This window comes from Pantherophis guttatus, chromosome 2, assembly GCF_059756535.1.
Source record: "Pantherophis guttatus breed Tessera chromosome 2, ASM5975653v1, whole genome shotgun sequence".
Lineage (NCBI taxonomy): Eukaryota > Metazoa > Chordata > Lepidosauria > Squamata > Colubridae > Pantherophis > Pantherophis guttatus.
The window spans coordinates 147547726-147565880 of record NC_142064.1 but is presented as its reverse complement, the minus strand read 5'-3'; the positions used below and the strand labels follow the sequence as shown (position 1 = coordinate 147565880).

Below are 18155 nucleotides of genomic sequence, written 5' to 3'. Positions count from 1 at the left end.
TTGGAACATGGGCAAAAATGCACACTACATATGACATTAATAAATAGTTCCTCTCTAGTTGCTGACACCATTTGCTGGAATCGTAGTCCCATGAGTGCCTCTTGGGGAGCTAGCACATAGAAGACATTCTTCCCTTTTTTTTGTAATTGGAAGGCTGCAGTTGCAATGTGTCTGTTCCCCTCATATATATGTGGGTATTCAACTGAAACCTTTGTGTTTGATAACAGAAATTGTATGTAGAAACAAGTTGAAGGCATCATTATATGAGTAGTCTTTTCCAAAAAGATAACATTCTAAGACTTGGAAAATAATCAGCAAGTGATTTGTAAACTATGAGAGCATTTATAGTAGTCATCCTCAACTTACAACCACAATTAAGCCCCAAATTTCTGTTGTTAAGTGAGACATTTGTTAAGTGAGTTTTGCCCCATTTTATGACTTTTCTTGCCTAAGTTGTTATGTGAATCACTGCAGTTGGTAAATTGGTAAGTGAATCTGACTTCCCCATTGACTTTGCTTGTGGGAAGGTCGCAAAAGATGATCACACGACATTAGGATAAATATGAACCAGTTGCCAAATATCTGAATTTTGATCACATGACCATGGAGATGCTGCAAAGGTTGTAACTGTGAAAAACTATCATAAGTCACATTTTCAGTGCCGTTGTAACTTTGAAAGGTCATTAAACAAACTGTTGTAAGTCAAGGACTACCTGTATTATGATGCATTGCAACTCTAGGGTATGTGTGTTATGGGTGTAAAACAATTTAAATGAGTGAGTGTAGAAGAATGTTTTAGTAAATCGAACATTTAGATGTTTGTACTATGACAGAATGCATGTAATGGGAGAGGCTTACTAAACATCTCCCAGAGAGAAACATAATTCTTAAGTGTTACAACTTGTCCTCCAAATTAAACACTCAACAACATACCATTTTTTTCTGTTTGACAGACTGTGACTGTCTAGCCAAAGGATGTCAGCTATGTATGATTTACATAAGATATTTTTTAAAAGCTCCTTTGTCATTTGTTCAAGTAGAATCTTTTTATGAGTAAATTATGATGGAGACACTCTCTGTATAATGCATTTGACCTCTTCTTCAGCATAAAATAAAAATAATCATTTTTATGTTATGAAGCTCTAAAAAATTTTGCAGTCAAAAATTATATCCTAATAGACTGTTAGAGGTATGCAGTCGACATATGTTTTATTGCTGATTCCTGTCTTTTTCTCTCTCCCTTAGATACATTGGAAAGTCTGACTCTATAACAATCAGTGTATGGAACCACAAGAAAATCCATAAAAAACAGGGAGCTGGTTTTCTGGGTTGTGTGAGACTTCTTTCTAATGCTATCAACCGCCTCAAAGACACTGGTTGTAAGTAGGCAGAACAAAAGTACTTCAGAGTTTTGGAGTAAGCTTTTTAGAGTGACTTTAAAGTTAGTTCTATGGAAATTATAATTTATTTGTGATTTATTTATTTGTTTCCTGCCTTTATTATTTTTACAAATAAGGCGGTGAGCATATCCACCACTATTTCCTCCTATTTTTTTCATCACCACAACAACCTCTTGTGAGGTGGGTTGAGTTGAGAGAGAGTGACTGGCCCATAGCCACCCAGCTGGTTTTCATGCCTAAGGCAGGACTTGAACTCACAGCCTCTGACTTTTTAGCCTGGTACTTTAACCACTACTAGACCAAAGTGGCTTTGGGGAGGGTGAAGACCAGTATGCTCTTCATCTTCTTTTGAAATTCTAGAAATGTTTAATTCAGCAATATGTATTTTGCCATAGAAATTACCTTACATGATCATTACATAGAAATAAGGTTTTTTGGGTTTTTTTTTATAGATCAGAGATTAGATCTGTGCAAACTTGGGCCGAACGACAATGATACAGTTAGAGGACAGATAGTAGGTAAGTAATGATTTTATTCTGTTTGTTTGCTTCCTTTATTTTATAACCTGCATTGATTATTTTTATAAATAACACAAGGTGGTGAAAATACTTGTTTCTTCTCCTGTTTTCCCCACAACAACAATGTTGTGAAGTGGGTTGGGCTGAGGGAGAAAGATGGTTCAAGGTCACCCAGCTGGCTTTCATGGGAAGGCAGGATTAGAACTCAACAGTCTCTTGTCTATGGAGATTCTCAGCCATCCAGGTCATGGTTGTCCCAAAGGTGCTTTTTCAAAAGGCAACTATACTTTTGAAAGCATCTTTGGATCACAGTCTCTTGGTTTCTAAGCCCTTAACCACTAGATCACACTAGACCAAATTTAAATAGGTATTTCAAACACCAGGGTGGAACTGGAAAAAAAGGAATGCAAAATATGATTCTTCTGTTACTTAAGTCTGGTTTGAGTCTGAACGGCATGATTTCGACATAGCCCAATGTAGGTTTAACAGAAAACTCCACCTAAAGCTTACTATAATTCTTCGTTCTATTGGCAAAGGAGTTTTTGAAGGCTTCCGTGGTACAGTTTCCTTCCTAAGAATAACACATAATAGGTAATGCATTGTCTTTTGGAAGAGGTCTCTGTAAAAACGTGGAAGTGAAATGGTACAGAATACATTAGGTTAAACAGATTGTCCATAAAAGCCCCTTTGATCCAGCAAATGGTTTTTTATGAATAAAAGTGAATGGCATTTTATTTCCATTTCTTTTTTTGTATGCACCCCCCTCCCACACTTTGCCTTCTCCCATGTGGCTCATGAGGAGTCCCTATTGTCTGAAGAAGATTTGGGGAGATTAAAGCATAGGCAGAATGAAAGAGTTTTCCCCTCTGGAGTTCTGCTGGGTGATTGGATTCCAATTTTGATTGGAAGAGAAACCATTGCATGAAACTCTTTTATTTCTGCTTATCAACATTATTTGGCATTTATTTTTTTTCTTCCTTGTTAATAAGTGCACTTACCATTTAAGCTTTACATATAATTTATATAAATTTTTAACAGTGACAGTCACTGTTTAACTGAAATGCTTAAAGCTAGCTAAGTTTGCATGTTACATACTGCTTTATTTTCTCTTCTCATTGAAGTTAATGTTTAATATATTGCTTTAGCTGTGCATTGATCAATCCTGTTAACGTGTTTGTTAACCCTATGAATTTGTTTTTCAAGAGTAGCGAGAGTGAGAAGGGAAATTGACAAGCAACTTTGTGTTGTGATGGTGTTTTGAAATATAATTCGATTGATCTCACACCTGTCCAAGTTATGTGTTTCAGTATTCTATCCATTCCAAACATCTTACTGTGTCAATGGTACTAGGCTCTGTATATGAAATTGAACCTTATCCTCCAATTTAACATTACTTCCAGTACTAACATTTAAGAATCCATTCCACTGAATGGTTGTCTACGATTTAACAAATTTAAAAAGTTGGAGGAAGAGTAGATTACCTCTAATGAGAATTTCTAGACATTTGATTTATACATTGTATTCTTGCTTCCAAGTTGTTGTGTGGGGTTTTTTTTTTTTTAAATGCTGATCCCAGCAGGTGGAATTATAAGGATCTGTTGCAGATGGTGCCCTACCTTCAGAACGCCAGCATTCCTTTGGGTTGCAATGGGGCCCAGCCTCTCTTGTTATCTTTTGCTGGGTTGATGCTCGTTTTGGTCTAGACTTGAGCTTTCAGTTCCAATCTAAACAGGATTAGGAAAAACCCATTAATCTTAATGCCACAGAAACCACAAATAAGTCATGTGTTCAGTTTCATTCTTGACTGGCCTCTTTATAAAGTAAACAGAACTACTTAGGTTTACACAGACAGCCTTTGTTATATTATTTGCAACACTTTAGGCACAGAATTATCATTTTATTTTATTTGTGAAAAATCTTTGGATGTAAGAAACGTTAGCACTAAAGATTGTATTTTTAATCCAGGTGTGAATATGGGAATTGTTCGTATAGATTTAAACTATTTTTGCAATAGCATTGTGTCATACATACTACAATTAAGGCTTGTCACATCTTTCAAAATGCAAGCAAATAAAAATTGTAAACCAACGTTTAAAAAAAATGAATGAGAAACCAGATCATAACATTATATGATAATTAATGGCCGGGGTACTTACGGGACCGCCTTCTGCCACCAATTGCCTCCCACTGGCCAGTTTGCTCCCACAGAGAGGGCCTCCTCAGAGTGCCGTCGGCCAGACAATGTCGGCTGGCGACCCCCAGGGGGAGAGCCTTCTCTGTGGTGGCACCTACCCTCTGGAACAATCTACCCCCAGAGATACGAGTGATCTCCGACCTCCGGACTTTTCATCGGGCCCTAAAAACCTATTTTTTTCAGTTAGCTGGGCTGTCCTGATTTTATGGTTGGTTTTATAATTTGATATGGATTTTAATTGAAATGTTTTAAATTACAGGCCAAATTTATTTAATTATTTTAAATCTATTTTTAACTTTTGTGTATAAATGTTTTTTATCTTGGCTGTTCACCGCCCTGAGTCCAAAAGGAGAAGGGCGGTATAGAAATCTGAAAAATAAATAAATAAATAATAAATAAAATCCCTGATAGAGAGATGCCTTTTACACAGAATCCGATTCCTAGCAATTGATTTATGCTAAATGATAAGGCAAGTGGTAAATATGAACTCCCTTTTCTATGTTGTCCACACGTTCAGCAAATTAAATTTCCTAAAGACTTACCTTTATTGGCAAGTTTTGTATGTCAGCTTTAAGCAGAGCTTTTAATGGTGGAAATAGGAGGAAATAACATAAAAATAGGTGTAGCATACAGAAAGAAAAAAAAACAGCAAAGAAAAAAGAATGATATGTTGAAAATAATGTGATAACAAAATATCTGACCAGGCCAAACCATAAGAATGTCACTAGGCAAGTTTCTTTGAGGAGGCGATTCTACAACCTTGGCATCTTAATTGAGAGAGCTCTCTTTCTGGTCACCACTCCCCATTTACATGGTTCTTAAAGGAGATTCTGTGAAGAAACAAAGCATCTGTTGGTTCTCAGATTTGCCAGGACTGAGTTGCTGCTTACTGGCCCTTATTCAGTTTATTATTATTCCTGATACAGTTTCATTATCCTTCATATAAATTTGATGGAAGAGAATGGGATGTTACCAGCAGAGGTGTTTCTTCATTACACCTCCCTATTGCCTTTTCCAGTTTATTTTGGTGTTCAGAAACATGGAGACAGTGGTGGGTTGTCCCCGGTTCTTACCGGTTCTATAGAACCGGCAGTAAAACTGGTGGGAGGCCCCACCCACCAACCCCAACATCACCAAAACGCTTCTGCGTTTAACCCACCCCTGCATGGAGATAACCAAAATCTTGCAGGATCATATAACATTGACATATTCCCTTAGTATCACATTTTGGAGTTACTTCTTTAGGTAGAAATGGAATTGTTATGTCATTGTTTCTCCCAAAAGAATATGGAAGGAGTAACATTGTAATATTGATACTGGAAGTTGCTAGATGTTCCAGAATTAACAAGATCCACATTCCAGATAAATTATCCATTAATATACTGTTAGCAATCTTTGTACTAAAGTAATCTTTTGTAACAAAAGTATATTTTGTGTTCTACTAGGCAACTATGAGGAACAGATTGAAGGTATAAGATTGTAGCTTGAGGTTATAGAGACATGGTTATAGGAATACCTGTTTACTGAGCTAAAATTTCCAGGGTCAGATTACTTGCATTTTGGAATCTCATCAAACTGCTTTCCAGTATCTTGGAGTAATCCTGAAGGCGTTTAGTGAAAAGATAAGAGCATCTTATATATCTTCAAAATTCCAATTGTGTGTGTGTGTGTGTGTGTGTGTGTGTGTGTGTGTGTACATTTAATATCTCGGGTTTCTTCTCGTGTAATTGTAAACATATCCCTAAAAGGGTAGTAACGACGTTTCGACGAAATCACATTCGTCATCTTCTGGCTGAAGTTCTCGGTTTGGTGCTTATGGGCAAACTGTGTGAATGTAACTGACGTTTTTCTATGAAAAGAGGCAAAGGTGTATTCTGATTGGTCAACAGTGTTGTTGTATTCTGATTGGCTGATGACGTAGCTATATTTTGATTGGGTGGAAGTGCTGATGCTTGGTTGTGGGTTAATGGATAAGTTATGCTGGAAATGGTGGAAACACAGGTATTATGATGAATCTTTGATCTATGGTTTAGATTTTGTGTTAAGATTCGTCTGTCTATGAGACAGACATATGTGATTTCGTCGAAACATCGCTACTACCCTTTTAGGGATATGTTTACAATTACACGGGAAGAAACCCGAGATATTAACTGTACACACATATATACCCGTGAAAACTTACATAAACATATAATATATATCACTGAATCAAAAGTGTTTGTGCAAGATATACGATAATAATGTTCTAATTTTGACTTTTGTTTTTTGATAGTAAGTCTTCAGTCCAGAGACCGGATAGGCACAGGAGGGCAAGTTGTTGATTGCAGTAGACTATTTGACAATGATTTACCTGATGGGTAAGTTAATTTTTTTGACAGTTGGAATAAAATACTATATTGCATGTCCCAAACACTATTTTAATTTGTGCTTAATATTTGCAATGATAACAAAGAATGAAAGAATGCTAGTTTAAAATGTATTACACATAAACTTATTTAATAAGTAACTCTGTGAGCTCAAACATTTTAAAATCAAACTTCTTGTAATGTACACTTTTCTTTCAATACAAAAATATTTAGCTGGGAAGAAAGGAGGACAGCTTCTGGAAGAATTCAGTATTTGAATCATATCACACGAACAACACAATGGGAGAGACCAACACGGTAAGCATTCTTTTAAAGAATGAAAGGTGTGGCGTGCCTTCAACTCTAGTGGTTGTCAGCACTACGAATTCTCCGATTCTAAAGTGATATGCCACATCATGTCCTTTCCTCCCAAATTAGAGCTTTTTCTCACATATTTAATATGTATTACATTGTTATACAAAAAACATAGAACATATTTGCTCATGGTAATCTTTTCATGGAATCTTGAGAGGCAGAGCACCCAAATTAGTTTTCATATAAACAAGAGGGTTTTTTTAAATTTCCCTCTGCAACAGTCATTTTGCTAGAACACTTAACATTATCTCAAACTTCTGCATATGCTTATTGGATCAAAACAGTTGCTTATCCCTATTTTGTTAAGTTTTCCTTAAGTCCTTATCACTTATTTTTTAATATTCAATAATAAGTAATAAAACCAGCAGAAATAAAGGGGTCATATTTATATATAAAGATAAACCTTTTTCCCCCCCAGAACTCTGGTTTTTATTAAATTAACTCAGGGTTTGTTATTAGTTTATATATCCTTTCTAGGAAAGGAAGAAACAAGGGAAACAGTTTGGACAATTAAAGAAATTATTCCTATTTTACTTCCTGTTGAGTGGGAGACGGTGACACTTGTGCACCAGTACAAATGCAACCAGGATTTTCCTGATTCTTCTATTGTTGGTTGTAAAGTTGGCAACTGTGTTATTGCTAATAGGTAGGAAATCAGATCTCTCATGTCCCTTCCCCCAAGTCTCCTTTGTTCCATCTTTAGTACAATGCAAACAGTGTGAACATTTCTCAGTGTGGGGATGGTTTTAGAATTCTTATTATCAAAGGAGGCACTAGTGGTCTTTGTGGCAAGGAGAACTTTTTCCTAACTACCAGTTGTAACTATTCCTTGTCAGGACTAAATCTGGCCTCAGCAATCCTCGTGGTGATAATTTTAGGGCTGGATTACTGGAAATATGCTTTACACAGAATTACCCTGGGGACTGAGGTGAAAACTGCTTCTGGTGTAAAACGTCACAGCCAGATCATTGAAGGGACATACAAATGTTTTATACCCAATTACCAGTCTGTTCATATTCATATGAAAGAACTGTTTGGATTTTGGCGGTAGATGCCTGAAGAGGAGTCTATTTGTCACATGACAATTCATTTATTAGGTCTGATGGCAGTGCTGCATTTATCAAGAATTTGCTATGCTATAATCCAAGAGAATGTCCTCAACACTTGTGCCCTCTTTCACTGCAGCATCCAGCCATCTTGTGCAGCTTATCATTTTAATCTAATTAAATTGTATTTGTTTATTAGAATGTGGCCTTCTAGTAACATGTTCAAAAACTAGTATTTCTTAACACATTACTTAAAACTCTGTAATTTTAGGCTGTAATGCCCTTTTGATAGAAGAAACAAAGATTATTGTTTTTCAATAGGCCAGCATCGGAATATTCCAGTCCTGGCAGACCTCTGAGTTGCTTTGTGGATGAGAACACACCTCTTACAGGAATAAATGGTGCAACATGTGGACAGTCATTTGATCCCAGGCTAGCAGAAAGGAGAGTTAGATCTCAGAGGCATAGGAATTACATGAGCAGGACCCACCTGCATACTCCTCCTGATCTACCTGAGGGATATGGTATGTGTTCCTGCTTGTCTTTTATAAATAAGAAAGAAAGTATAATTTTTAAAAAAAAATTAGATTGTAGTACTGGTGCTAACTGATGATTTGGCAACTGGCAACACTTAAGGAGATGCTGGGACCTTGTGGTTAATAAATACTTTAATCAGTGACATTTTCCTCTCCTTAAAATCTTACATTACAACCCAGTGTGGTCATAAAAATGGCTAATTTTGAATCAGTACCATTAGGCCCTGATGGGTTGTTTTTTTGTTTTTTTTTAATGAAGTATATTGTGTGGTATTGCAAAGACCAATGAGGATAGCTTTGCCTGTTGTGAATATGGGCACATTTAATATATTGTTTTTAAAAATTTAGAAATCTGTAACTGCTTTACATAAGTCACTAATGTTATGTATTTCAAAATGCATATATGTATATCAACTCTTACTCTTTTTCTGTTTTCATTTGTTTTGTATGTGTGGTGCCTGTTGAGGGGGTTATGCTATTGTTATTTTAAATTGTCCTGCAGATATATTAATTTTAAAGACGAATATACGTGTCCCAGGATAATGTTGCAGGATGCAATCTGGGTCACCAGGACCAGAAGGTTCTGTCTTTTGAGCTTTCAGACTCATGCTGGAGCCCATCCTTGGGGAACTTCTCTCTCTAGAGAGAATTTCCTTGAAGATGGATTCCACCACGAGTCCGAAAGTTCGGAAGACAGAACCTCTGGTCCTGGTGACCCAGATTGGATCCTGCTATGTTATTTTGTTAGATACCATGTAAACTACTGAAAGTCATTTGATTGTAGCAGGGTATAAATTTAATAAAAGTGTGTGTGTGTGTGTGTGTGTGCGCGCGCGCGCGCTTTGAACTTTGAATTTTGTTTGTATTATAGAATTTTTTAAAAAATGCTATTATATTTAAAATAGAAAGTTCTGAGATCTTAAAATCAGTAGTAGAAAGTTGTCAGACAGTTGAATCATTATTCAACCTTCTGACACTTTTGCCTGGATGAGTGACAGTCTTCATTGACATAGCAGAAAGTTGTTAATTGATCATCAGAACATTGGGATTCTTGGATCAAATTTAAATTATGTTTGTAATGTTTATTGGCATGTATTTGCATCTGTGCATATATGATGCTTTTTAAGGGAAGAGAATGGAAGGAAGACTCTTCCCCAACCCCGAATTCTTACTGTTTATTTGGAAATCTGTATTGATGTAGCTGACATTGACATTGTACCATTTCTGTATTCAGTGGCTCCGTTGCAGAATCTATTAACATATATAGAACATATATAGAACACATACACCCCTCTCTGTGTGTGTGTGTGTGTGTGTGTGTGTGTGTAAAATATATAGAACTCGCATGTCTGAGTTGGGAATATTTGTAATTTCAGGATTTGTTCTTTTATCTTGTACAAAAAGGCATTGTTGCTTTGAACAAGGATGAACAATGTATTACTGAAACCTCCATATGAAAAATTTGTGTTAAACTTAACAGGATTCACATCTCAATATAGTAAAGTACAGGTAGTCCTTGAATTGCGACCACAATCGAACCCAAAATTCCATTCTTAGCAAGAGAATTGTTAAGCAATTTTTGCCCCATTTTGAGACCTTTCTAAATTGTTAAATTAATCTCTGCAATTGTTAGTAACACGGTTGTTAAGTGACTCTGATTTTCCCATTGACTTTGCTTGTCAGAAGGTCTCAAAAGATGATCACATGACCCCAGGACACTGCAGCCGTCATAAATATGAGCCAGTTGTGAAGTGTCCAAATTTTGATCACTTGACCATGGGGGGGATGCTGCAATGGTCGTAAATGTGAAAATGGGCCATAAGTCGCTTTTTTCAGTGCTGTTGTAACTTCGAATGGACACTAAATGAATGGTTGTAAATCAGGGACTACCTGTATGCATTGTAACTCAGTAATGCCTGAGAATTTTCCTCTATTTGTAATGCAAAATCCTAGGTCACTATAATCATCATAATAATAGGCACTGCCTTTATTTTAATTCTGCAATAATTTATAATCCTCACACTATGTCACAAATTCCTTCTCTGGAGACCTCTAAGTCACTTTCTTCATTGCCATTGTAACTTTAAACAGTCACTAAATAAATGGTTGTAAGTCGAGGATTACTTGTATTCTGCATTCAAATACTTAAGTTATTACAGATATAGGAGACTTTTTATTTCCCCATTTAGTTTTTGTTGCCGACTGTTCAGTGTCTTTTCCAGTCACTTCAGTGGAATTAAATTCACTGTGGCTGCATAGGAGAACAGCTCTAAAAGACTCTTTCCCCTAAAATATATTTTTCTTCTTATACCACACCCTTGCAAATGTCTTCATTCCTTGACAGACAGGAAAGTCTCAAGGGAAATTGGAGAAGAAACTGGATCTGGACAGGAATGGAGTAACAGGGAAATGGTTGGGAGGCCAGCAGAACACACAATGCTATACCACAGTGCTATTGCTGCTCTCCTAAAGTCTACCAGTTTTTTAGCTACTGTATAATCCAAGGGATTTCTAAAAAGACCAAAGATGGGAAAACAGAGGAAAATTACACTGGAAGATATTGCTTGTATTCCAATGAAGTTCAGTTTTTTTTTTAAAGCATCTTTGGTCTTTTCCCCACATTAATACACATCTATGTATCTTTGTGTATTTATGAAAAGCCACTATCCTTTGGATTTATTCCAAAATGAAAAATGGAATTGTGTATGCATGGAAGTCCTGTAAAGCTAACCGCCTAAAATAATACTGTAAAAAAGTTCATTCAAACAAATATTTTTTAAATCTTTCCAAGGTTCTGTCTCTGGAAGGTTAACAACAGTTAAAAATATAACATAGAAACAGAATAAAGGTTAGGAAAATATAAAAGTATAAAAAAATGACCCCAGTTTTGCTTAGCCAAACTGTTCAAAATAGTCCAAGTCTGGAACCCCTGACAGCTGTTCTAGAAAAGACCAAAATGGAGCATCACAAGGGGAAGTTACAAAGATTATAATATTTATGTCTAGAATGTCAGTGATAACTGGAGATCAGGCGAATTTTCTTTAGAAAAAGAAAACAATATTTTGAACTTTCTGATTTATTTTTGCATTGATAATTTCCCAAACAGAGCAAAGGACAACTCAGCAAGGGCAGGTGTATTTCCTACATACTCAAACTGGTGTAAGCACATGGCACGATCCCCGTGTACCTCGGTAAGAAAATAATGTATCTTCATTGGTGCTGGAAGTTCAGTAAAGCCCCCTTACAAATAAAATGCAAAATAGCACACAAATTTCTAATAATTGCATGCTTGCCCGGTGCCTGGTGTGCGTTGTGTGATTCTGTAGACACTCAAATTCAGAACATGTTCAGAAAACAATGCATTCTGAAAAATCTCAGTTTTAATTTAAAAAGAAAGCGTGGGCTGAATACTTGTGTCTGAAAAAGAATGTCTTACATGTCTAATACATTCACAAACATCTAAACGGGTTTGAATAAGATCTTTCTTTGATCAGAAATGAAATTAATTAAACCTATATTTATTACTTACTTGCCTCCAATTTTCTTACCAAATAAAGTCAATGAAGATTTTCTGCTACTGTAAATGGCTTTTGTCAGTGGATTTAAGAGAGAGGCATTCCACCCTGCTCTTTACAGCCTTCTGTGCACCCTTAAAATTCAGAGAAATCTCTGAATCAGCTATAGGGGTACATGGAAACCTGTGAGGTCTTGAGAACTGAAGATGTCTCATCACTCAAACAGACTTCCACTTACTAACTTTTAAAATTTAAAACTTGTAGTAAGTGAGCTGAAATCTAAATTATATAGTTTATTTTTTCTTTAACATAAATGGATACTGATATGATTTTAATAGTGTTAACTGTTTACACACTTAAAGCTAACTTCCCTAGTTTTTTATCTGGTAAATAATCTGGTAATAGTTAAAGCACTGTGCTAGGATTGTGGAGACCCATCCTCAGGTCCCTATGGAGTTATGAAATGTACTGTGTAATCTTGGATGCTTGCTGTGTCTAATCTATCCTGCCTCACATAATTGTTCTGGGGGTGGGAGGTGAAACATGTATAGTGCAGGATATAGAAATAATGAATGAGTAAATGGAAGGCTTCTTTTACAAACATTACAAGATTTTAATCATACTGTATTGAGAAAATTTGTATTCATCTAGGGTTTGTCTCATGGTTAGTCTACACGGTGGGTTAAAGTCACCTGTGGTAAACTGCAAGCTTATATAAACTTTATGGAAAATAAGGTCTGTTTTCAACTTTAGAAAAAGCATTTCAAGTATCGTTAAAAAATGAAAAAGACTTGCTAAAATCATGATTAAAGACATAATCACTGTTAAGCCCCTATAGTAAAAGTGGCCTTTAAGTACTTATATTTCTAGTAGGAATCACGCTGATTACAGGAATATTTATTTAAAAACAACAACAACTAGTATAGCTTTGTGATAACAGCATTTCCAAGGCACATGCAGTGCAATGTCTTTCTAAGAGTATGTTTTTCCTTTTACTTTCGTGGACTTACTCCGAGGGACTAAAGATTCCAACTGAAGAGATAATGTTTCCGAAACAATGCATACGCACAGACTTCATGGAATAGTTATGTTACATTTCTGCCTGTTTGGCTCAGAAGCCCTGTGCTGAGATATTCTTCGTTTCTATTTGTTTTTTGCAGGGATCTTAGCAACATCAATTGTGAAGAGCTTGGGCCTTTGCCTCCTGGATGGGAAATCCGAAACACAGCCACAGGCAGAGTTTATTTTGTTGATCATAACAACAGGACCACACAGTTTACGGATCCACGGCTATCAGCTAATTTGCACCTGGTTCTAAAGTGAGTTAATATCACTGATATCACCAATACGTGGCTAATAATATTTAGAGCATTTAAGGTAGTTTTCCAGGAAAGTCTCTTATGCTTTTTAATTTCTACATGTGCATTTTAGATTAACCTAATCTACAGCAGAATATTTGATCTGCTATAGCATGGATTAGCGTGTGTCATGGAGCCTAATGCTCTGGAAAAGAGCACGTTGAAATTGTGTTCTATTTGAAAAGTCACTGATTTGTAAAGGGATGTTAGGAATGTTACCATTTTTGTTAATCATTGGTTATATTTTATTTTTACTGTTATAAAAAAAAACATGTTCTGTATTTCTTCTATCCCTAACAGCCAGGTTTCTCCTTAATTTCTTTTGCATCTGTCCAAATTAAAATAGAAAAACCTAAGATACACGAAGCCTAGAAAGAAAGGAAAAAAGGGGGGCCGGGGGGAGAGCTTCGGTGTCATTTTCAATTTTGGAAGATTGGTACTTGGCTTAAAGTATATAATACTAATTTACTATATATAAAATATGAGAAAATTTCTCTATGCTAATTGAAATTGGCTCTCTGGTAGTAGGGTATGATTTATATTTTCATGGGTAACTGATCTAGATGGGGATTTTTCAGGAATATCTGATTACATTCTTTCTAAGGAAATTAACATCTTATATTGTTTTAAATCAAACTATAGGATAGTATTGTTTTTCTCTTGATAAGAGTTGAAACAGGATCCTAAGGAAGCATTTTTAATCCAAAAAACTTGTATTTTCTGCACCAGGGATTTTCCAGTTTTGCTCCTGCATTTAATACTTCTATTCTTCCCAAGAGCAAAAGTTGAGCAAAATTTGCTGTTGTCTAGACACAATTATTAATTATTTCAGATCTTCCTAGAATATAGTTTCTGAACTTAAATACCTTTATATCCCAACTGTAAATTTTAACTCATTAGGTATTTAACATCCAATTCAGAAACTATCTTTCTTTACTTTTTTTTTCTTAACAAAAGCCTCACAGACATGACTCAGCTTGATTAATCTGTTTATTGCAGATAAGAATAAAACAGTATACTCGTGGAAGATTTATCCACTTCAATACATTGACATTAAAGTTGTTATATAAGTTCAGGGTTTAAATGCAAGGTTTTTTCCTCCTGCCTTTCCAAATCAATAGATAACAATCTATTCTTTTGATGGCCTTGGAAGATATATGATCTATACTGAGGTAATAGTCTGGGAACTGCTGGCTTCTGCTTTGTCAGCTTCATTCTATATATGTGAGAAATAGTTGCATGTCCACTTGAGTCTCTTTTTAAAAATGTATTAAAACTATGTTTTCACAAAACAATATTTTGGAACATGACTCTGGAAGATAAATTTCTTGGTTAGATGATCCTAAAGCAGGTTACAAATTATCTAAAAATGTCATTTTTATATATCTGTTTTAAAATGTAATTACAAATTTTTAGAAAATCTTTTGGTTTGCATAACTGTTCAAATCTGGTTTATCTTACTGACCGTGATATTACAGCAGACTTTCTATCTACTATCTAGACCAAATGTCAAGCACTTTCCAAAGACTTAAAAATAGGCATTTTTTGACTAACAATCAGAAGTATAGTATAGAACCATGATGGCGAACCTATGGCACGCGTGCCACAGGTGGCACACGGAGCTATATTGTGGGCACGTGAGCGTTGCCCTAGCTCAGCTGCAGCGCGCATGTGGCGGGCCGGCCAGCTGTTTTTTGGGCCTTCTGGGCCCACTGGAGGGGCCTCCAGAGGGTCTCCGGGATGGGGGGGGTGAAGGCTGTTTTTACCCTCCCCAGCCTCCAAGAAAGCCTCTGGAGCCTAGGGAAGGTGAAAAACAGGCCTACTGGGCCGACCGGTAACTTTTTTGCAGTCGCGTGCCAAAAGCAGGGGGAGTGCAGGGGGGGGTCATGCTTGCATGCGCAGAGGGGCGGGCATGGGAGCCATTGAATTATGGGTGTGAGCACGTGCATGCATGACCCCCCTGTGCTCCCCCCACTTTTGGCAAGCTACGGCAAAAAGGTTAGCCATCATTGGTATAGAACATAATTTGTGTTTCATGTAGGCTAACAAAAAGGCATAACAAATTAGGCTTCTTGCAACAGAAAGAACATTCTATTTGTCAGGTTCTAAAATCACAGACTTATTTTTTTGCACATCCCAAGCTACATACTTTATTTTTTTCTTTTATGCATCTGTTTTTCATTATGAAAGGATTTCAGAAATTCAGCTAGCAGTGTCATCAGCAAAAGTGTAGTATCTGATCAATCTTATATAGCATTTGTTCCTTCATGATATACTATATAGGATAAATGAAAATGTTTTCTTCTTGTATTTGCACTAAAGAAAAACAAGCTGGTTGTATTGAAAGCCAGTTATTAATGTCTCACCCAATGGGTAATCCACTCCCAGACTCAACTGGAGAGCCAGTTGCATTTAATGCATCTGGCTAAAAACCAGGAGCGTGGGAGTTCTTTTTTTTTTTTTTTTAATTAGATTTATATGCCGCCCTTCTCCGAAGACTCAGGGCGGCTTACAATGTGCTCAGCAATAGCCTTCATCCTTTTGTATATTTATACAAAGTCAGCTTATTGCCCCCACAAACTGGGTCCTCATTTCACGTACCTTAGAAAGGATGGAAGGCTGAGTCAACCTTGAGCCTTGGCGAGATTCGAACCCTGCAGTAATTGCAGGCAGCTGGTCTTAATCTTAATAACCAGCTTAATAACAGGGTGCCTTAAACCCCTGTACTACCAAGGCTCTAGTCCCACCTTAGGCATAAAAGCCAGATGGATGACTTTGGACCAGTTATTCTCTCAGCCCAACTCACCTCATAAGGTTTTTGTTGTGGAGAAAATCAGTCAAGGAATTTCAGCAGACAGGGTCCAGGAGAAGGGCCTTCTCTGCTGTGGCTCCTGCCCTTTGGAACATCTTACTCCCTAAGTTGATATCGGCTCTTATCCTTCTGACTTTCTGCAAGAGCATGAAGACCTGGCACTGCTGGGTCTTGGGGCCCTTTTGGGGGAACGTCATAGTGGAGGTGGTTGTCGAAATAAGAGGCAACCCCCACGTACACCCTCACATCCTGCTCCCTCCCCCCATCTTTTAAATATTTTATCTGTGATTGTAATTCTATTTTTATTGTTTTAAAAATATTTCTCTTTTATGGTTTTAATGCTGTAAGCCACCCAGAGTTGCTTTGAAACGAGCTAGGCAGCAAATAAATCTAAAACAAAAAATAAAATAAAATAAAATAATAATAAAATAAAATAATAAAATATAAAATAAAATAAAATAAAGTAAAATAAAATAATAAAATATTATTAGGTATGTTTGCCACCATGAATTACTTATAAAAGTGGGATTAAAAAATAAATAAAAATCCAGATCTTTAAAGGCAGGCTAAATGACTCCTGGAGTAGGGACACTTCCAAAAGTCTGGAGCATTTGACATGCCACATTTGCTACCTTTAATTTATTCCTTTAATTTCTACCTATAACAGCCTAAATATATTGACTCCTGAGAACACAAAAAAGCCCATTTTTTAAAAATCCAGTTGAAAGTCTACCTGTTCCTGAGAAATGCTTCATGAGTTCTTTTGCCATTCTACTTAAAGCAGATAAGTTTATACATAATCTTATTTTTAAACTGAGGGTAAAGTAGAATTGCTAGTTTATTTATTTATTTATTGGTTTGATTTATATGCTGCCCTTCTCCGGAGACTCAGGACGGCTTACAATGCGTTAAGTAATAGCCTTCATACTTTTGTATATACCTGCTTAGTAGGGCTTTCGCCCCCCCCCCCAAGCGATGTTCTTTTTTATACAAAGTCAGCTTATTGCCCCCACAATCCAGGTCCTCATTTTACCTAGTTATGACTGCTGACAGCAGAAGAACTGGAAGTGGCTGGAAGAACAGAAAATTCTGTCAGCCAGAATTAAGTTTAAAAACAGCAGCCACAATTTTATTACTTGGCATAAACTAAAGAATGGAGGAAGAAAGCATTTGTTGATGATGTTTTGACCTGACCGCTTCTGGTTTATGTTGGCTGCTGCTATGTATCCAGGTTGGCAACAGTGGTTTTTGATATTAGTAAGCATGGTTGGCAAACATCTGTTGATAGTAAACAAGACATCTTGGCTGCCATGGTCCATGCCTGGTACTGAAAATGTCAATTATAAGAGAAACAGCCATCTCTTTGTAAAGAACAAGACACTTTCATCCTTTATGATGCTGTCTAAACATTCTTATTCCATTAATCAGTGATTACTTAGTTTATAGCAGGGTTCTCATGGCATAATGCAGAAAAATCTGAGAATTAAAACTAGAGAGCTCTAATATGATTCTTGCAACTATATTAACCAGATAAGGATTAAAAAGAAAAAAAACAAAACTAAATGACTTGCATTTCTATCACAAGCTATTACTAGTCAAGTGGTGCTGTCTGAGGAAATCTAATCCTGACTACAGTGTTTCCCCGAAAATAAGATCCTGTCTTATATTTTTTTGAACCCTGAAATAAGCGCTTGGCCTTATTGCTATGCACTCAAAAGCCCGATTGGGTTTATTATCAGGGGATGTCTTATTTTGGGGGAAACGGTAGGATTGCACAGTCTTGACCTATAGGCATTAATTTTTATGAACTATAAATATGAGTTATTGAGCAATAGATTGATTTCATGATATTCTTTAAATGTTATTAAATATCCTCAGATGCTAATAAAGATGGGAGTACTTACAAAGTTATATAAATAATTACAAATAAACAGTAGGTTGGAAATTTAAGTCCACTATTATTTGTTCTCTTGATTCTTAATTGAACACACCCGTAACATTTGGTTTGGTTTATCCTCTGATAGGTTTACCTGTGAATATATATGGTAATAGTTAT

The 18155-nt window shown here is 36.3% G+C and overlaps 1 protein-coding gene across 2 annotated transcripts in view; it reads left to right on the top strand.

Annotated features, from left to right (window-relative positions):
* The window catches only part of SMURF2 (SMAD specific E3 ubiquitin protein ligase 2), a 73016-nt gene that overhangs the window by 37667 nt on the left and 17194 nt on the right, over positions 1-18155 (top strand). For both annotated transcript variants that reach the window (XM_034412623.3, XM_087886981.1), the window contains exons 4-10: positions 1246-1379; positions 1853-1918; positions 6385-6469; positions 6692-6775; positions 8200-8402; positions 11521-11605; positions 13090-13248. In XM_034412623.3, the coding sequence (XP_034268514.2) occupies positions 1246-1379; positions 1853-1918; positions 6385-6469; positions 6692-6775; positions 8200-8402; positions 11521-11605; positions 13090-13248 (816 nt within the window). The remainder of the gene's footprint in view (positions 1-1245; positions 1380-1852; positions 1919-6384; positions 6470-6691; positions 6776-8199; positions 8403-11520; positions 11606-13089; positions 13249-18155) is intronic.